General features: G+C 51.7%; 2 protein-coding genes across 2 annotated transcripts; one reads left to right on the top strand and one right to left on the bottom strand.

Moving 5' to 3' along the window:
* Positions 1-112: 112 nt before the first annotated feature.
* HAND1 (heart and neural crest derivatives expressed 1) lies at positions 113-1,067 on the top strand. Its single transcript, XM_026047676.1, has 2 exons — positions 113-586; positions 966-1,067. The coding sequence occupies exons 1-2, from the start codon at positions 113-115 to the stop codon at positions 1,065-1,067; spliced, it is 576 nt and encodes a 191-aa protein (XP_025903461.1).
* Positions 1,068-11,229: 10,162 nt separating this feature from the next.
* Positions 11,230-19,154, bottom strand: SAP30L (SAP30 like). Its single transcript, XM_026047563.1, has 4 exons — positions 18,967-19,154; positions 17,614-17,736; positions 15,967-16,065; positions 11,230-14,048 (listed from the first exon to the last, which is right to left on the bottom strand). The coding sequence occupies exons 1-4, from the start codon at positions 19,150-19,152 to the stop codon at positions 13,920-13,922; spliced, it is 537 nt and encodes a 178-aa protein (XP_025903348.1). The 5' UTR covers positions 19,153-19,154; the 3' UTR covers positions 11,230-13,919.
* Positions 19,155-20,809: the final 1,655 nt, after the last annotated feature.

The following is a 20,809-nucleotide window of genomic DNA, read 5'->3' on the forward strand; positions in this document are numbered from 1 at the left end:
AGCCTTCAGCCCTCAGCCCAGCGCCAAGGCGGCGGCCCCGGCCCTGGTGCGGGCGCGGACGGAGCGGCCCCGCCGCCGGCCGCGCCATGGAGCGGCCCTGAGCGCGGCCACCATGAACCTGGTGGGGGGCTACCAGCAGCACCACCCCGCCGTGCTGCACGAGCCCTTCCTGCTGGGGCGCTGCCACCAGGAGCGCGGCTACTTCCCCGGCTGGGTGCTCGGCCCCGCCGAGGCGGCCCCCGCGCACGGCCCCGGCTACGGCGCCGCCGAGTTCGGCCCGGCCGGCCCGGCGCGCCTGGAGGCGCTCGGGGGCCGCCTGGGCCGCCGCAGGGGCTCGGCGGGGCCCAAGAAGGAGCGGCGCCGCACGGAGAGCATCAACAGCGCCTTCGCCGAGCTCCGCGAGTGCATCCCCAACGTGCCCGCCGACACCAAGCTCTCCAAGATCAAGACGCTGCGCCTGGCCACCAGCTACATCGCCTACCTGATGGAGGTGCTGGCCAAGGACAGCCAGCCCGGGGACACGGAGGGCTTCAAGGCCGAGCTCAAGAAGGCCGACGGCAGGGAGAACAAGAGGAAGCGGGAGCCGGTAAGAGGCGCAGGACACGGTGCTGAGTGGGGCGGCGGGGGGGACCCCGCGCCGAGCTCGGGCCGGCGCCTTCCCGAGGGCTGAAACCCGCGGCCGCCGCTGCCGTCGGGCTGGCCCCGCACCGGCTCCCGGGGCCCTTCCCGGCCAGGCTTTTCGGGAGAAACTTTTTCCTCGGGCCGGGCCGACACGCGAGGACGCCCGAGGCCGCTGCATCTGCCGCGGCTGGCGCGGGGCGGCCGCGAGGTGCGGACGGGAGGCCCCGCTCCGCTCTGTCCCCGCGGGAAAGGGCGGGAGCCGGTGTCCCGGGAAGGGTCGGGGCTGGCGCCGGGTCGGAGGGCTCCACTCCTCACCGCTCCTCTCCCCGTCTCGTCTCCCGCAGCAGCCCGATGTCTACTCGCAGCCTTTAGGCCACGGCGAGAAGAAGCTGAAGGGCCGCACGGGTTGGCCCCAGCAGGTCTGGGCTCTGGAACTGAACCCCTGAGGGCCGCCCCTCCATGTGCAATGTCGCGGAGAGCCCGTCCCGGCGCCCGCGGGACGCGGCAGCGCTGCCGCCCCGCCGGGGCCCGGCCGCCCCCGGGCGCAGGCACCTCCGCTCCGTGCCCCTGCCAGCAGCATCGGGCGCTCCTGCCCTCCCGCCGGGCCGGAACGGTTTGATTCTTTTGCTGTTGTAAATATGAGACTCGTCCCCGTCCCGTCCCCGTCCGCTGCCCGAGTGTGGCCAAGAGACGCGTGGCTGCGTTGAAACTACCTAGAGGTGCATTTGGGAACGCTCCTGTGCCGGGTTTTCTACCTCAGATCTGCATGACCACTTCCCGAGGGACCGGGCGCGCCACACTACATATTTAAAAGGGAATAATTAAAAAATAAATAAATAAAATTAAAACTTTATGCAAACTGCCTTGGGTCCCCCCTCCTCCTTCCCCGCGGGACACGGGGCCCTTTTCCCGCAATCCTGCCGGGCTCAGCTCCCTCCTGCTCCCGGGGCTGCCGCCATTGCCTGGGGCAGCACAGGCTGGAGAAGCCAGTGGGACTGCTGGGGACAATCCCTGGGGAGGACAAGGGTCCCTGGCTGGGCCTGAAGGACACTGGGCTCTGCAGGATTAAGGACATGGCTTAAGTCCGTGCCCGACCGCGGTGTTGATCCACACTCTGGAGTTCGCTCCCGCTGGGCCTTGGGCTCCCTCATGCAGCTCCTGGGGGTTTTTCTCATGCTGTGATTGCGTGCACACATTTTACATCAAGGTTAGAAATGGCCAAGAGTTAAGGCTAAAAATGTGCATGCGCAAGCATGGAGAGGGGGCTGGATCCATGGCCACGGCTGCCCTGGATCCCCCAGGCTCTTTGGGAGACCCTTCCGAAGCAGGGACAGAGACTGCGGCGCTGCCTTTGCCCTTCTGCTTCCTCAGGGACTGCCCTGTGCGGCGCTCACGCGCTGGGAGCCCCAACCCTGTCCCTTCCCGACAAGAGACAGGCGAGAGGCTGGATCCTGACCCCGGAGCCCTGCCGGGTTTGCCGAGGGATGGCAGGAAGCACCCGGGTGCCGCGGGGCCCATTTCGCTGCGGCACCGGCCCCCAGCCCCACGCTGAGACCCAGGGCTCTGCTCCGGCTCCTGCAGCGCTTCCTTGGAGGAATCCCATCTAGGAGGTGCCCCTGCTTCACTTTGGAAGGAGCCAGCGCTGCAGCTGCCTCCACCCGCAGGAACAGCCATTCCCGGGACTCTGCTKGCTCCTCCGCAGCCCTTCCAAGGCCCCGGCCCAAATCCTGGATAAGGTTTCCTAATTAAACCCGGACCTTGTTATACCGAGCCTCGCTCATTGCTTACGCGCACCYGGCTTCGTTACTGCAGCCCTGCTCCTGGCCGCAAAGCCCGATCCTGCATTCCCAGCCCGGCCTCGCTGCCGTTCCCAGGCACGTTGGGATGCGCCGGAATGCTCATGAGGCAAAGAAAAGCAGRAGAGCAGGAGCTGGGCATTACCACAGGTTTAGCCAGAGGGTTCAGCTGGGAGCATTCCRTTTTCTATTTAAAAAACAGTTTTTGCTTGTAACGAAAGGTACCGAACTACGAACACGTGGAAGTGACATTTGTGTGATCCATTTGTGTGTGCACAACCRGGCACAGCAAAAACACCCTGGACATCTGCAGGGTGGCTGTGTGTACGTGTGTGTGTGTACAAATACACACACGTGTGTACAAACACACAAATTCCTGTGTGCAAACACACACACAAATCCGTGTGTACAAACACCCACACACGCAGGTACAAACACCCRCACCAGGGAGCTGCTGTGGGAAACATGGATGGCCGGGGCTCTGCGTCCGCGGTGCTGCTCCAGGTGCTGGCAAACCCCGGATCGGGCCCCTTTTCCCAGTTCTTTGAAGGAGGTTGAGATGAAAACGGACTGCCTGTSCAGAGCAGTCTGCTTGCACTGGTATTTTTCTTGCTCATGCTATAAAAAGTTTAGCATGGCACCAGCTCTGCGAGTGAAGCAAGAACAGRGCCCTTCTAAAAACAAATACAGCCGCTGTAAGCAAAAAATAAAAGAGAAGAAAAAAGGAAAAATTACAGAAAATCCGCCCCAAATATCGTGTTTTATGGAGGAGTTTCACAATCCCTCAGCGGGCTGGGTTTTTACGGGAAAGCTCGCTAGCTATCCCCGTAACACTGAAATGCAGCGGCCCATAAAGGCGTCCAGCCCCGGCGACGTGCACAGCTCCTGGCCCTATAGGCACGGCAGCGGCCAGGCTGCCCCGGTTATCGTGGGGGGACTTTGCACCCAGGACGGCCCCGTGCAGGGGGCCGGTGTCCCCTGCCCACACGCGGGGCACTCACAGCCCACTGCCGTGGYCTGGGATCCACGAAATTTCACCTGGGTGGAAGAAGAGCAGCTCGAGCGCCGCCGGCTTCCGAGTTCCCATCCCTGCAGGCTGCGTGCCCACGGCTCGACCCTGCCGTGAACTTGACGCCGCCGGGAAGTGGGAGCCTCCGGCACCTGGGAGCCTCCGCCGCGGCCGCCAGCAGCCCCGGGATGAGCGGGGCGGCCCCCGTGCCCCCTGCCCACGAGGGCTCCGCGCCGCCGGGCGCAGCGGCCGCCTCTTGTGCAAGCGGCCCCGTCGCCGCCAGCCCCGGCTGCTCGCTGCTCCCGGTATTTATGGGCCTGTTTATCTGATCCCCGGGGGAGCCTGTCCTTATCTCGGAGGCAGCGAAGGAAGGGTTACGCTGGACAGCCCGGTAGACAGTATGGAGCCAAGTAAAATACCAAGCTGACCAACCGAAAAAAAAAAGAGGTAAGGAAAGACCCCCTGGCTCTGTGCAGGCCAAGGCACCCACTAACCCGGGAGTGGGATGGTACCTGCAGCCCAGCCCGCAGTGCCAGGGGGATAGCGGAACATCCTGCATTTCTGTGCAGCTTCCCAGGCTGCATCTTGGATGGGAAGCAGCTCCATGAGTGGTTCCCACTCCAACATTCCTGGAAAGGGCAAGAGCTGCCTGGGTAGCAGGAATGCTGCAGCCGGAGCCCTGCAGACAGGAGTGGGGCAGGCGAGACCAGCGCCGCACACCTGGGCACCCCAAACCACGGCCAGGACACGCGTGGGCATCTCCCACCCCCGGCCGGCCCCGACGCCGCTGCGACGGGAGGAGAAAAGGGACTTTCACTTGAGACGTGACAGCCAGAGCAGGTGCAGGATGGGGCTGGCCCATGTGCCCAGCTCCCCGCTTCCCAGCCATTCCCATCCATGCGGAGCCCCGAGGAGCACCGGCAGTGAGAGGCCAAGCTGGATCAGAGCCTTGCTCAAGGTYGCTCCAAAGGTCAGGGCCAGGTGCCCTCCGCCGGGATCCCCATCCCTGCAGCACATCCATGGATGTGGGGAACAGGCGGGATGGTGGCGGGCAGGGACAGCCCCTGCCAAGGGGGTCCCCGGCCCCCTCCCCACCCCACTCCTTACCTGCTCTTAAGGCCGTGCCTGGCAGTTCTGCCCATTTAAGGTGGCCCCAGTCTCCCTCGGGAAGGGTAATTGGGCCATAATTTGTTTTCGATGTCAAGATGGCGTCAAAGATAAGACAAAAATCTCCAAGGTTCGGGGGCTAAAGAGACAGGAGAAATCCTGACCCGGGGCCGACCTCGGAGGAACGGCCACAAGCCCCAGTGAGGAACATGGCAGGGGAAAGATTTACTGCCCGGGCAGCTGTTTGATCCTCGCCACTCGGAGCCTCTCAGCCCAGTTGCCGGCTCCCAAGCCAGACTGTCTCCTGCTGCACACCCGCTCCAGGGGCGAGGCCGTTGCATCCTGCATCCTGCATCCCACATCCTGTATCCCGCCCGCTTGCCTGGGAAAGGCGCCCTGCATCCGAGCACCAGCTCCTTGCAGCCCCTGAGCTCCCCGAGCGAGGCAGAGCCCCAGGGAAGGTGTTGGCAGCAGCAGATGCGCCAGGCAAACACCAGCAAGGGTAAAGCTGGAGAATTTGCTCTTCTGGGAGTATCACTCTGTGTGGGAGGATTTGCTAGTCAAGAGAGGGCCCCTCAGTTGCAAAGTTTTTCCTTCAATCTCTGTGCTTCCCGAGTCACGCGATTACAGACCCACCTGAAGAAAAGATGCTTTTCCAACACGTTGCTGTATGGACAAGTCAAGCATGGGCAAAATCTAAAGACACAATCTAAAAATGCTCAACTTAAAAAAAACTCTGATGGTTTGAACCCCCTGTGCCTGTCCTTGCTTGGGTTTCCAAGCACTGAGCTCTGTTCGAGCCTATATCTGGTGCCAAAAGAAGATGAATCACCCTGTCTTCTGCCAAAGAGCACAACCTTTGAGCAGCMAACACCTCCAGCCTCACTGCCCACCTCTGCAAGGGCAGTTTTTGCCACTCCATCCCTAGCACAGGGTGGTGRCAGAAGGCAGCATTTACTCCCCCCATGCACGGCTTGCGTGTGCTTGCTGCACAAGACCCATCCCTGCTTGCTGGTGGAGCAAGGCCATTAGCAAGTATCTTCTCCTGCCATGAAGACACTTTGCTGCCAATTTCCTGCTGATCTTCTTCTACGGCATCTCAGCAAGATCCTCAGGTAAAGGTGGGTGATGTGTGTGRCACCCCAACCCATCTGCTTCCTATGCAGCATTTGGGCTTAAGGTTCAAGGTGAAAGCCAAAGTGAAAAATAAGTGCCCTATAACTTGGGAAAGAAAAGGGCACTTTGCTCAGGAGGGCTCTGTGTCATCTCCAGAATGTGCATTTTTGGACAACTGTTGCCTCTCCTGGCAACTTCAATGCCGACATYGAGGGAGAAGGTGGGAGCTGCTAGAGCAGCAGGACGCTGCTGTTCAGCCGGGCCGAGATCCATGTGGATGAGCTGGAGCAAGCGGGAAGCGAGGGTTGGTGGGAGGGTATTCACTGGAGAGAGGAGGGCGAGGCAGGCGGTTACCAAAGAGGGTTTAACTGGGGGGACTGCAAAGCAAGAACATGCACTGGGAGCCCTGCTGATTCCCTGGGACAGACTGGGGTGGGAAGGTCCTTGCTCATAACGTTTTCTTTTTGCCCGATAATTCTTTAGTGTTAGGAATTCAAGCCCCGGCCACCCTGAAAGACTTTACAGTAACCAGAGAACTAGGGGAATTTATGGCGTCACTAGTGGCTGAAAGATGAGGAACTGAGAGGAAAAGGGATTTTTTTTTTCCTTAGGCTGCAGCTACCTTGACAAAAATTCTCATGGCCTGTGACTGACCCACAGGAGCAGCCAGGAGGGCAGGGCCAGAGCAGGCTGGTGTAATTGCCTCAGCCCGGAGCTCTCYTCCCAAACGGAGAAGCCAGAGGGAGTTATGAGTTTGAGCTAGTGCACGTTTGTGTCAAGCTCCAAGCGCCCTGCTCTGCTCGTCTTCACTAATTAGGGCCCTCTATTTTGGTCCCACGTCTGACGGAGATACTGGAGAAGCAGGTTTTGCACGGAAGGCCCATTAGCTAGACTCAAGCTCACAGCTGGGTTGTGCATTCAACAAGTCACTCAGCAATACGGCCAGGAACCAAGCTAGCAGGGTAAGGCTAACACCAAACGATTCCACATCCAGAGCCTTTGGGGCCTTATTTTACTAAGAATATAGCATAAGGATGTGRGGAGTCCTTGTGGTGATACCCCTGCTGGGGGAGCACAACGTGTGAGGGACCTGGGGGAGCTGAGCAGCACAGAGGACCGGAGAAGGAGCTGAGTCRAGGGCAGCAGCAGAGCACAAACAGCTCCTGAACCTCAGCCCGTTTCCTGTGTGAGGGCTATGACTTATGCCCAGTAAACCATTAGAAATCCCAAGGGRAAAAAAAAAAATGGTTCCATTGGGAAGGTGGGTTTGGATCCACCTTCCTGAATGGCTCCACTTTGGGATGCTGACAGGGATGCTGGTTGCCCCTGTGGTGAGGGAAGATGCTGGGCTGTTCCCCTCGTGTCGGCACGCAGAGGGCCTGGGCAGGCGCCGGTTTTTCCCATCCCAGCCCAACAAAAGGTTGCGCCTTGGAGAGCGAGATGCCAAGGAAAGCGGGTCCCGCTGCTGGGGCGGCCAGCCAGGCGTGGCTGCTGCCCCTGCCTGCTCAGCAGGCGCCGGAGCCGGCGGAAACACAGGCCAAACTGAACCAGGAGCGAGGTGGCTCCGGGAGGCAGCCGAGCGCCTCCCCCTTCCCAAAGAGGGGCTTGTTGCTCCACGGTGCAAGGAGAGAGGCGGATGCTCATGTACCTCTCGCGAGCCTCCTCCCTGCTCCATGACAAGGTGAACGGACGTGCCAAAGATTTTTCTGTCCCATTCCCCAGGTTGTCTTTGGTCACCCAATAGTGCAGCCATCTCAGCCACCTGGCACCTCCTTCCTTACCTGCCTTGCAATTCCTGTTTCCACTTGCAGCTCTGTTTCCACTTTGGTGCTCCCTGCTGAGGATGCTGCAGCCATCACAGAGCACTTCCTGAAACACATCAAGGGAGCAGATCTTGGAAAACATTCCAAAACAATTAAGTGAAAGCCCATTAGGGGGCTTTGAGGTACTTAATACAGAAGCCAACACTGCTCACAAGGACGATGTGCAGTCGGGTGCAGCTCCTGGCAAAGCGGGGCTGAGTGCTGGCAGAGCTGAGCAGCCGCCCCTTATTGGARGCAAGGGAAGTGAAAAAGGAAAGGCCGCCCCGAGGCTCTCCCTCCACACAGCTAAATTGTATCCCTGAAGCACCAAACCCTCAAACCCACGTTCACATTTTTCTCCAGTCCTCTGCGYTGCCCTCCCTGCTGGGGAGCAGAGGGACCGAAGCCTGGTTTGCATCAGCCTCGCGAGGAGGCTGGAGGAAGGCTCAGGCAGGGAACCGGACACGCTCAACTTCATTCTCCGTCAGGAGAAAAACCCAAACAAGCCGTTTTTATGACCTCCACATCCCATTACAGCACGATCCGCTTCCGGATGGCGACAGGCAGAGCCAGCTCCGAGGAGGCACCGTGGGGACGGGGAAGGGCCCCGGCGCCTCTGCGGGCTCGGAGGCGCCGCGTTCCCGAGCTGACACTGCCCTCGCACGGCAGCACGGAGCGGCGGGCGCAGCGCCAGGCTCAGCACGTTAGCCGACGTCTGCCCCTTTTCCCAGCACAGATTTATTAGAGAGATCGGACAGATTCCTCCTTGGTTTTGAATGCAAAGTCCTGTGGGGGCTTCTGGGCAAAGAAACAACTTTTCAAAGAAAACTTTTCAGGCAAAGTTTTTGGACCCGTTTCTGGCATTATTTTCTCATCATAGCCAAAAAATAAACCTGCAAGCCTTTTCCCTGACATTTGCAACACGATGGTCAGGAAGAGCAGCAAAGTGGGGAAAAGATGAAATTAAACTAAACAAAGCACTTAACTGAGGAAGAAGAGGACGTCAGCTGGTTTAACCCGGGGGTGCTGCCGGTCAGCACYGCTCTGGAGCGGCTCCATGAACCAAATCAAATGTGCCTGTTTTCGAAGAAAGCAGAAACTCRGGCTTGATTTAGACACAGAAGAGATTCATCAGGAAACAGGTGAATCAAATAAGTTGCTGCACTTGCCTCACGGTTCCTGATAGGTGGAAAAATCCCTCACAGAAAAGCTCAGCATTCCCTGGAATATGAGGTAACGTGGTTATCCAGCTGACTTCATCTTGCTCACAAGGTCTTTTGGTTACATCCAAGAGCATCAGCGACTTGTATCTGTGCCCCCCACACAGCTTTGCCATAAAGAAACCTATCACTTGACTTTGCTACTTCAGGCTTGACATTCCCTGGTCTGCAAGAACCGTCCTCCCCTCCACGTCTGCAAGATTTTCAGYCCAGGGAGGCAAAGGACAGGGGATGAGAAGCCTGGCACAACACAGTCACGCGCAGGGCAGCCAATATTCTAAATGCAGAAAGGCAAACACAGAGGGAAATGCAGACCTTATTGCTAGATAGATCATTTATTAAAGTGAAATTCGGCATTTTCATCTTTGTCAGACAGTACAGGGTTAAAGGCTCGTACACAGTGGAAGCAGGACATTTCCTACACCTCAGAGAAAGGAGTTCTATGGTTTTGCTATGTTACTGAGTTGCTTTAACAATACACAGCTATATTACAGTTAAAAATACATGGTGTCCAAAACATTTGGCATAAGAACAGCACAACACACGGAGGCCAGAAACAGAGGAGGGAACACGCTTCTCTCCCAGTAAGCCTGCTGAAAGCACTCCAGGTCACCCTGCAAGTCACCTTACCTTCACAGGGGCAGCTTTCCCACTCGGCCTGCGCCTCCTCTGCACTCCTGGGGTGCAGGAGAGTCGTGGCCAGGGCAGGAACAACCCCTGCCCCACGGGGGCTCAGCTGCYGCCACGGGACGGGATGGGCTTGCCAGGGAAGCTGAGGTTTAAGGCAGGAATCCTCCAATCGCCCCACACTTTCTTCCACCGTTTAATGCAACAGGCGAGTCAAAAAGGCAAGAGCGGGGCTAGCTGTGAAAGGTGCAGGGAGTATCTCACATCGTAACAGTTAATTTGCACTTTGGAAGTGGGAGACAAACTCCCTAACTAAGCTAGAGATGGCTAAAGGGCATCCGTGGCAAGAGCAGCGYGGCATCAACAACATCCTTCCACCTCTGGGACTCTCGGCCCACGCCCCGGGCAGGACAAGGACTCCTTTTGCAAGGGGCTGCACCTCATCTYACCCACGTTTTTTAAACTGTAGGGCAAAGTGATGCTAGTGCTCCGGGGAAGTACAACAATCCRCCAGTTCAAACACACAGCCCTGCAGCAACCGGCTCCTTCCCGCTCCAACTGCGGCTGCCGCTGGAGGTCTCCCCTTGGCATTCACATTTGCCTCAACCTAAAGACATAAAGTGCACAGCTCCCCGCTTCTCCTCTCACTAAACAGCCATTAGGAAAGCTGGCACAGAACAAATCTTCCCCCGCGCTGCTCACAGGGGAAGTGTTTCATCCAGGCTCTCCAGGGACCATGCTCCCTTTCATCTTCTCTTTGCTCTCATGGCCTACTCGAAGCACACGCTTACGGGGCATTATTTGGGCTCTGGATTTCAAATCCTCTCAAACCAGCTTGCACTTAAAACTAACTTCTAATGCCAGACAATATATTTTGGTCAAGCCTTGCACACCGGGGTATCTAATGGTTTACWTTAGATACCGCGTCTCTAAGAAAAACTGGGACACCAGAGTATGGGGGCATGCAATACCGAGCTGCCTCCTCTGCTTTCCTCAGGCCAAACATCCAAAGTGCCCGACAAAACAAACATCATCTTTTAATGCAGTCCTTTACTTCAGGTTAGTATACAATATTCCTCGAGATGCAGAGATTCATGAAAACTGCATGCAAACGGGATAGATTGGCACTTTCCAGCCACCAAAATGCCACCAGCTCAAGTCTTCACACACTTCAAACTCCCTTGTGTGGAGCTCAAGCCAATGATTACCAGCAATCACCGTTTCTYCTTTCCTTAAAGAGAGCAGAGGGTCAGCATACAGGATAAAATGAAGCCTAGAAGAGATATTTCCACATTATTTGTAACGGCTTTGGATCTGATCATAAGTCTAATGATGCAACTGCAGCTCTTCGGTGGGAATTGATTCAGGCTGTGTAATTGAAACAGGTTATGCAAGGGCTGGAGGGCTTGAACGATGACTCCTCTGCCCCAGGGTGAATGTCACCTATACAGGCATTTATAAGAAATAAAGGTCCAGTATTACAGGTGGAAGGTGATGGGTTCATCCTCCATGCTCCCAAGGCTTGTGCTCCATGGTTCAAAGCTAAACAGAATTTAAGGCCCATCTGTGAAAACTAAAATGCAAAAAAAAAAAAAAAAAACAAACAAACAAAAAAAAAACTCATTATGCCAGCCAAAGCGATTTGGGTTTTCCACCTTTCCAACAAGTCCCATCTTAAAAGTGCTGAGAAAATGTCCTACCTCATGGCTTCACATGTGCAAGGTTCAGACACATTTACTTTGAATTTATTATTACTTTTTTTTTTTTTAAGAAAAAAAGTTGGAAAGTCTTTTCAATTGGCATGCAGCATATGGAATCAAATACACAGACTAGTATTACACAGAATGACAATTGCATTGTTGCGTTTTCTGGTTATTAGACACTAAATGCTTTTCAAGAATCACAGGCACCCTGAACATGGATATTGCTACTGAATTGACGTGTGACTTCAGTTTACAGCGGGGCAGCCACAAGTGGCTCCCCTYCCAAAAAGACGTCGCCTTTCTTGGCTCAAGGCTTTTTGCTCTAGCTAAGTTGAGAACAAGTTAATAAGGCATTTGCAAGGGTTTACAAGGCCATGGGGTCTGACAGCCAAAGACTGTTTTTTTGGTGTCTTGCCTCCCAGCTTACCACCTCATAAACGACTGCTAATGGCTGGTAAACATCTTTTCATCATCACAATTCACTAAGTTTTTTTTTTCTTTCCAAAAAGTATAATTGCTTTAAGAGTGAGACCAACAACAATGACATTTTACACCAATCGACCATTTTCAGAAGGGGGGAAGAAAAACAAAAAGCAAGTTTCCTGGATAACCCTTCCACACAAAGTCACGCCAGTGAATACCCCTGAACAGATGGAACCTGCCACCCTATGTTTGTGAAAAGAAACATTTTGCTGCTGCCTGCTAAAGCAATGCAACAGATTCATTTATTCTTAGAAATCCCACAACAAAAAAGGAGTCCCCCTCCCTAAACAAATGGCAATTTTTACAATTTTGGTCTAGAAGTTACGATGAGGCAATACTCTCAGCTCAGAAACTCATTTTTTGCTTGGTGATATCCTCTGATGAGCACCTCATTTTCAAGAGGAACGTGAACCCAGAGAAGATCCCTCTCAACTATCTGTCCTGAATGAGAGAAGACTGATCGCATTGGCTCATGTGGGAATTATTCCATCCTTTCAATAAGGAAAGGACCAGAGTAACTAGGAGATTTTTAAACATTCATGAAATAATGACATAAGACATTCTCTCCTCATTCCTCAACCCCCTCCTCTGTCYGATGTTCTTAAAATCCAAACTGAACCGAATGAGGAAATGCTGAAACAACCACACTCCTCAAAAACTCACAAATGRGACATGTACCAAAACAGAATATTTCTGCATATGACACAAGACCTTAAAAGTGTTGAATTCTGTTGCACGTGTATTTGGAGTATTAGCAAACACTTCAAAGCTGATGCAACCAGCTYGCTTTAAATCATGACTTGATTGGTAAAGAGACCCTGGGAGAGCTTCATCAAGAGCTTCACTGGGTGAACCCTTCATGCCTTATATGATCCAGTACCAAGTTGGGAGTTTGACCTGCACGTTTAGTTCTTCAACAAAGCTGTATCCAGTTTTGGAWTATTAAAAGCTGCTATTGACAAAATTCTAGCCGGTATTTCCCACTATTCAGTTCATTGCTTAAGGCTTGTTGAGAATATACTCTCTAAGAGGAGTCTTGGCATCTTGTAACAGAAAGGAGACATCGTTTAGGACAGCAAGGAAACAGAGTGGTGTGTAAAAAGTAATAAAAAAGAAAAACCACAAGATCCCCTTGAATAGAATTTGAGGTCACTGGAGAACAGTCATTCACCACCAGCACTTTCATAAGCTCCTTTTGCCAAAATAACCTCTGTGTTATTTATAAGGGCACCTTGGCTTTAAATAACAAAACCAGAGTGATTTCCTCCCGCGGTGCCCAGGTGGCGAGCACCAGCACCCCACTCTGTTTCACAGATTCCTTATGAAAGCACGTGCAATGCTCCCAAGAGATGAGGGACTCGGTACTTTGTGTCCACTTGCAAAGACAGATGAAATGCAACATGCTCCAGTTAATTTACTGCTCTAGWTACGGTGCTACAGCCATTAACAGAAATATGGTTTATGCTTAATGGAGACTGCTGAGAACACTGATCTATGCAGCAGCTTTGAGATATCTGCTAAAGACCAACTTCAGTATAAAATCCACATCACTTGTGACTGATACGTGACCTGATGAAGAGATTAAAAGGCAGATGTCTTAACCTGCTGTTTCACCTACCAGTGCTGAGCCTTGAATGTAAGGAAAATGCACATAATTGAGTGAATTAAATAAGCACTTCTACCAACATGATCAAACYCAGCAAATAAAGCTACATTTGCCTTCATACCACATTCTGAGGAAACACAGAAGTTCTCAAATGCTTACAGACAATTAAGTAGCAGTTCTTAAATAAAAGAAATTAGAGAAATGGTTTCAATTAGTTATTTGGCTTCCATGTTGGGAAAAAAAATAAAATCAGATTGGACAAGTAACATTCACTGGAGTAGATTTGGTGTGCTGAAGCGTTTGTAGAAGCTTGGGACTTGAAGCACTGGCTCAAGGCAAGACAAATCATGTGCAGGTGGGGACCAAACCTCAGAGAAATTTCTGACCCATGCACCTTGATCATGACTTTTCGCTCTGCTGCTATTCCAGTCCTGTGCCAAGATAAACTGCATGGTGGTTTTGTGGTGCAGTCTGAATGCAGTGAATGAATTCCATTTGTGGTCTAAATTGCACTGAGATGCAGATTTCCAGAAACGGTTTAAAACACCAAGTTGACATACTCCACAGTCCTAGAGATTTGCTTTATTTCTCCATCAACCTCACTCCTTTATTCCAATGTGATTTTGAAATGAGGGGAAGAGAAGTCTTCAGAAACATGCTGGTCACATGTGTTCAAATATTCCTGATAAGAACGTCTATATTTTCTGTCATCCAGACTTACTGCATTTTAAAAAAAATTTACAATATACTTCAACAGTTTTTATATACCTAAAATGCACAATACCATCTGTTCCTTCAAGGTCTCTCTTATTCCAAGGTCTGTTAATCTTCATTCTAGTTGCTTGCTACCTTCTGATTTCTGATCCAGCCTGCTCTTGTTGTTCTTCACCATATAGATAAAATAAGCAAGTGTCTCTTTCTCATTCACAGGAATATTCCTGAAGTGACGGCTGACAGTCTAGAAGGACAACATGTAAAGAGAGAGAAATTCTGAAATTAGAAAGTAGATATAATCATAACTGGGGGTTCTCTGCATTTTCCAAAACTGATTTTATGGCCACTGAGCATAATAAACTTATAGGCAAACATGCACCAATTCAAACTGTCAGTCCTCATTTACCTCTCTTTCTCTTTACAGCTGGAACGTGCAGACGAAGAAAGCCCAGTCTTGCCATGTCAGCAGTATCTGCAGCCAACCTACAAGTGGAATTTGGAAGCCAGAATGCCCTCCTGCCAAAGCAGCACAGCCTCTCCTAAGTGGCACTTCATGTCGAGATTATCTGGAGAGCAAGTTTTACCTGCATCTCAGTATTTTACATGAGAATGTCAGAACACTTTTCTGCATGAGTGAGACACAGTGAAGATTTAGAATCAACAGCAAAGCTAATGAGRCTCTTTGTCCAAAGGAAAAGGCCTGCGTCAACTTTCACTGAAGCAAGGAAGGATGATCAGGATATTCGCAGTGGGAGGGTCAGGGTTCATCTAGGGCTACCCTTCCTTGACATGAAAACAAACCATGAGCCATCAGCTGCTTTTTCTTGGAAAATGGATGTCAGCAACATTTTGAAACAGGTGAGGAGATCTGCTTCTCATACAGAGGAGCACTGTTTTGGCACCCAACACAGCTCCAGAACTGGATTTTGATGCAGGCTGAGCAACGAGTCACTCCAAGAAGATTTAGGGAAGTTTGAATTTTCCTTACGGTGGGTTAGCAGCAGGTGTCTAAGAGCCTCAGGCAGCAGTGAGTCAAGCATGGGGGCTGGACGAGGATCCAGCGTAGGGTCAAAGCTGCTCAGACCTCACAGGAAATCTGGGAAGTGTGTGACAACTTTAAGTTAGGCTCCCCTTAAGGTTATTTTTGGCTTGCATAGCAGTTTCTTTTTTCTCCATTCTGGGAATATTATGATAAATTGCCTATGTACGTGGTACTTCACAGCAGGAGGTAACTGAGAGACTACAGACTGGTTAGTTAGAATATGACAAATCAGATCTCCTACTGAGGATATACATATATCCTACTTCTCCATGCACTACCCTATACATTCTGTACATTCATTTGCTAGTTGGATGATGGAAGAGCTCCAGAAGAGCAAGAGTGTTTTGCTGGCCTTTTTTTTTTTTTGGTTTATTTTTGGTTTATTTTTATTTTAAAGCAAAACTTTTGAATCTTTAGTCAAACAGTTGTGAAAGCCCAACTGGTACCATTTCTCCAAGCTTAGAGGAGACTTTTCTGAGCGAATGCCTCTCTGCTCAGACCAGCTCAGGAGGCAGAGTACATACACATGAAGTACAACTAACCCAAACAGCAGAACTGTGCTTTTAACAAATATCCCGTGTGGTGTGAAAGAACCAGGAGGGGCCTTAAGGAAAGAGCCTTTCATGGAGTTAAAGAACTGCAAAATGCCAGGTTAAYGGAGTGAAATATGGAATCTGAAGTCATGGTCATTGATTTTGCCTTTAATAACAAGCAATTTCAACAAGTTCAAGAGGCTGTGAGGAAAATAACTGTATGAAGTTTGAGTTTCAGCAAGACTAATATGCAGGCCACTAGAAAGTATGATCTGTTTTTGTTCCCTAAAGGTGACTATAATTGACTCTGACTATAAACAAGGGGGGAAAGGAAGCAAAGAAAAGCGAGTTACTAAGGCATGCTGTTAAGAGGCAGCTTCCAAGACTTCCATGGTTGCCTCAGGTGAAAGCGAGCATGCAGCTTCTCGTCAGCACCATCCCCTGAACCTGCCACAGAGTGTATTGCACAAACCAGCAAGAGTCACAGCGTCACTAGTGTTACTAACGTCCACGAAATGCACATTTGAGCAGAGAAGGAAAAATAGCTTTTTACTAACATAGATAATACAACTTCTGTCATCACTTACTTCTGCTAGTTGAGCCTTGTTGAGTCCAGGCCTAGTCTGCAGCTTATAATGCCTCTTGTAACGTCGCAGTGTATTCACTTGGAGCTGGAACAAGTCAACCTAGAAGTGATGCAGAGATGGGAAATGAGCACCACCTTTGATTTCTATTAAGTAGRAATGCAAAGTTATCTAAATATAATACTTTCTACCTCAAGAGAACTGCTCTTTGACTACATTCAGAACCATATCAGCTTGCCTTAGTGACAAGTCTAAGTATATTTACTTGTTAACATTAAAGGACCAAACTAGCCTTGGGGAAATACAAAATTTTGTTCTGGTTCACTTGCTGTCAACAGAATTGCTGGCCAATTTCTGCTCTCAATTAAACGTCTGCAACCTCTGAACAAAGGGAAGCCTTTTGCTCTCATCCCAGAAGGTTTTAAAAGCTCACATATGAGACATCACTTTAGCAGGCACTGAACAAACAGCTTGTGACATAAAGCAGAGTACAAGGACGGAGAAGAAATAAATTCAAAGATTTCAATAGGAAGTAGAGAATTTAAAAGCAGGGGGAGGTTACAGGAAGGAAGATGAAGATCACGTGGGAAAGGCCATGCTTCAAAGACAAAAGGAAGCTCTGTTGAAAACCAAGAAGAAAGGGCATTACGTCTGATACACTGCAGAACCCCTTGTTGAGTTATGTGATGTGTCATTTTTCAGTCACCGAACAATCTGCATGTTTGACACAGTTAAAGTTTGTAAATGCTCATTAGCTCTTCACTAAATCATTCTGTTAACTAAGGGGAAGCCTACACTGAAAAGTTCTGGCACTGAACAAGAGCACAAACAACTAAAACAGAGACTCCAAAAAGAAAACAACCCCCAAACATGATACCCCCCACCCTACACATACTTTCCCATCCAGAACCCCCGGCATGGACATTTGTTTTGCTGGCAAAACAAACAATTCCAGCTTTCCCAGATCAAAAACGCCTTGTGCCAGCCCCTGCAGCAGCCCCAGCAGGGAGCTCTGCTGTGAGCATCTCCTCTGCACAACTTTTTGCAGTGTCACTAGTACCAGAAACATCACCAAAGCAAATACTGCAAGCAGCGGCAGAGAAAACAGATTATTCTAGTGATTTTGTAGCACATAAATAAAAAGACTTCAGGAATATCATCTGTGATTTGAAGGTAGGCTTAAATGGAATCAAAAGATTGTATGCCATTTATCGTAAAAAGGCTTGGGGATGCTCAGCAGCTCTGGACTCTATCAACCCAAACACACAGCAACAGAGTGACTAGACTCTAGCAGCTTTGCAAGATGATATATGCTGGGTAACAAACAACCGTAACAACAAACAACCAGTCATTGCTAAAAATATTGCATTTTTACCTTTAAAAGAGGATTAGGGCTCAACACTATTTTAACACCTCGGTGTTTGGAATCTCTGCATACRTGGAACTGTACAGTTGCACTATCATTCCTGTATTTACAGGAATCTTTGTATGTGCAAAGAGCTCATCCAATGAGAAATTAGTTTAAAACCAAGAAAGTTTCAATAAARCTACATCTTAAAATTTATACATTGTCAGATTCATTAAAGTTTCCAAGCTGCAACATGCTCAAAACCTGCAAAGCATCTGACACTCACTTCTGACCCTACTAACCTCTGGGACATCCGTTTCATGCTCAGGAGAGTCACCTCCATCATCACTTGTCTTCCTCTTTCTTTTGTTTCGGACACTCTGAATGAAATTCTTGTGGAAATCACAAATATACAGATGTCTCACCTAAGAAACAAAAGTGTTAAAAAAAAACAATCAACGCAGGTACTGTAAAATGAGCATCCAACAGCAGCCACTTAAGACACCACGATTTTAGAGGCACACTTCCTATCTCACCACTGACAATAAGGAAATTCTAATCTTAAACCCTGGGCCTGTCATCGTACACTTGAATTAATGATAATTTACATTACAAACACTAAAGACAAGGGAATTGAAGGACCCAAGAACTCCAGCTGAACCTGAATCTCTGCTCATAATTCCTTTTTTATGGCTGCAGTTACATGTCAAGGGTGAGGGAGGCAGGGAACGACCGGCTGCAGGAAGGGTAGTTGCTTCAGCCGTTACTGCCAGTGGTTAAGAAAAATATTATTCTGTTCTGTATTTCTCAGCTTTCTTGTTTGAGTGATACATGAGATTAATAATTTGAGTCGTTTCAAAGTCAAGTCAGAATAAAACCTCAGTTAAAACAAGCAAACTAGAAAAGTCTTTTCTCCTGCAGCTCACCCTATTATGGAAATCCATTTTTAACAGATACTATCTCACAAGGATCGGTAAATACATAAAAAATGGACCACAAACGTCACTATTAACTGAGAGCAGCAAGGCACAAATATCTCAGACAGCCGATGCAGCCTAGATTTGAAATCGCTTTATASAGCCAGCTTCACATTCCCCCTTCGTTGTCGGTTTCGTTAGAAATAAAGAGAAGAAAGCAGGCTAAATCCTTTCAAGTTTAGCCTCTCTCTTCACAAGRTATTTGCGTTCTGGCAGCATAAAAGGAACCCAACCAAGTGGAGGAACTGTGAAACAGCCCGACTTGAAATTTCACCTTTTYGCGTGAATTTTTGTGTGCGAATTGCGTGAGTTTTCCAAGCCCGGGTGCGAAGAGCACGCGGAGGGCAGACCTCTGTTAACGGGGCTGCTCTAAGGGGCTCCTCCTGCAAACCCGCCGGGCTGCCCCGCTCCCCGCAGCGGGCCGGGGGCTCCCGCGCCGAGCCCCCCGGTGCCACTACGGGCTCCGCGGCACCGGGGGCCGCTCCACGCGGCGAGTTGCGTGGGTCCGCTGCGGCAGAGCGCTTCCGCCCGCTTTTTCTGCTAATAACCCCCCTCCCCAAGACACGAAGCCTTCCTAGCTAAACAAGGGGCGGCAAAGCGGGTGAAACCCGCATCGCCTCTTCCCCCCCCGGCAGCAACGGCGCTTCGCGGGGCAAGGGCGGCGCGGGGGCCACTCACGCTCTTGTCGATGTCCAGCTTGAGCTTCTTCTGCGAGATGCTCTTCTGGATGCGCTTGCTGAAGGACGCGTTGCCGGCGGGGCGCGCGCAGCGCTCGCCGTCGTCGATGAGGCAGCAGCTCTGGCCGTAGAAGGGGGCGGCGGGAGGCCCATCCCGGCTGTCCTCCTCGGTGCTGAAGCCATTCATCGCCCGCCGCGCCGCGCCGCAGAGCCGCCCCCGCTAGGGGGGACCCCGCTCAGCGCCCCGCGCGACGGCGGGGACCCGGAGGAGGCCGCTCCGCTCCGCTCCGCTCCGCGCGGGCCGCGCCGGGCCGGGCGCCGCTCCGCGGCAGGCGCGACCGCGCACGCACACACACACACACAAAAAACCGCCGCCCCGGCAGCGGAAGTCCCGCCCCCGCCGGCGCGCGGAGAGGGCGCGGGTTGGGCCGCGTGGCTGGCGGGGCGGGGCGCTCCGCCGCCGCACAGCGCGCCTATTGGAGGAGAGAGCCGCCCGTCCGCCGCGGCTCCGCCTCTGCGCGCGCGGCAGCCGGAAGGTCGGCGGGAGACGGGCGCGAGCGCGGCCGAGGTGGGGGGGGGGAGCGAGCCGCAGAGCGGCGCGCGCCGTTGCCAGGCAACGCTCCCCCCCMAAAATGACCGTTAGTGACCGTTGGTGCCGCCCGCCCCCCCGGGGACGCAGCTTCGTTACCCGGCGCTTCTCCGGGGCACAGTCAGCCCCGCTGTAGCGCCCCCGGCAGCAAAGCGGCATCCCCSCGGTACCAAACAGCCCGGAGAAGCGTTTCCCACATGAGCCCGGCTTGGACCATGCGTTCGTTTTCAGCGAGAAATGAAATCCCCGCTGCGGTGCGGAGGATGCTGTTGGCGCCTCTGTATCACCTTGGCAGCATCACCCGTGTCATCGGGGTGCGGGAAGCCGGGAAGGGCTACGTCTCCCCTCAGGAAACATTTATAAATAAAATTTAAAAAATCCATAGACTAAACTAGCTTTGAAGTCCCCAAGCACGCTCGTGGACCGGTGCGTTAGCGCCGGCTGAACTCTGCTGAACTCGCACAAAACAGCACTGAAGGAAAGAGGCGCTTCCAAAGCCTCAGCCAGCCCAGCCGCCTCGGCAAAGGAGACGAGTTCACCCTCAGGTCTTTACCCGAACTGCTTGCCCCAAGCATTACCCCTCTGGCAGAAAAAAATAAAGACAGAGAAATCCCTTTTAGGGGAAAAAACACCAGTGCTGCTGCTGACAGCACTTGTGTGGAGGTCTCAGAGCGCGCCCATAGGGCTCTGCTATATTTTTCTGCATAATATCACCCATAAAAATCAAGCGGCAGGCTGAAGCAGGCTTAGAATGTCCAGCAGGACTAGCTTGACATTTTGGAAGCTAAAAGCACAGGCTGTGGGGACAGGTGATAACAGCAACAAGCAAATAGATAAGAGGGAACAAGCACAAAAGTCAGAGTTCCTCCTGCCCCTGCTAGAGGGCAAATTCCCTATGTGCTGCATGGATGCTGTGCGGGACAGACGGAGCAGCTGGGAAGCTGACAGCAAGGCTGATACTTCACAATGTAGTTTATTTTTGGCCATAACCTTTTGGCCTGTGCAAATAAATATATATTTTTCCCCAGTTGTTTTGCAATGCCTACTAAGGGGAAAAAAAAAAAAAAAAAACCAATGCTCATTATTGTCAAATTGCTAATTAAATGTTAGGCTGAGCTATCAAGATGTTTAACACAGCAACACAGTGTTTTAGTCCGGGGGAAAAAAAAAAAAGCATGCAGACATCTTCATATAATTGCAGTTCATTTCAGCACAAGAGCCTCAAGAGCTGACAGTCTGCTAGGCTGGAACTAGC

The sequence above is a fragment of the Nothoprocta perdicaria genome, unplaced genomic scaffold (assembly GCF_003342845.1).
Source record: "Nothoprocta perdicaria isolate Ctin4 unplaced genomic scaffold, notPer1 scaffold_5, whole genome shotgun sequence".
Lineage (NCBI taxonomy): Eukaryota > Metazoa > Chordata > Aves > Tinamiformes > Tinamidae > Nothoprocta > Nothoprocta perdicaria.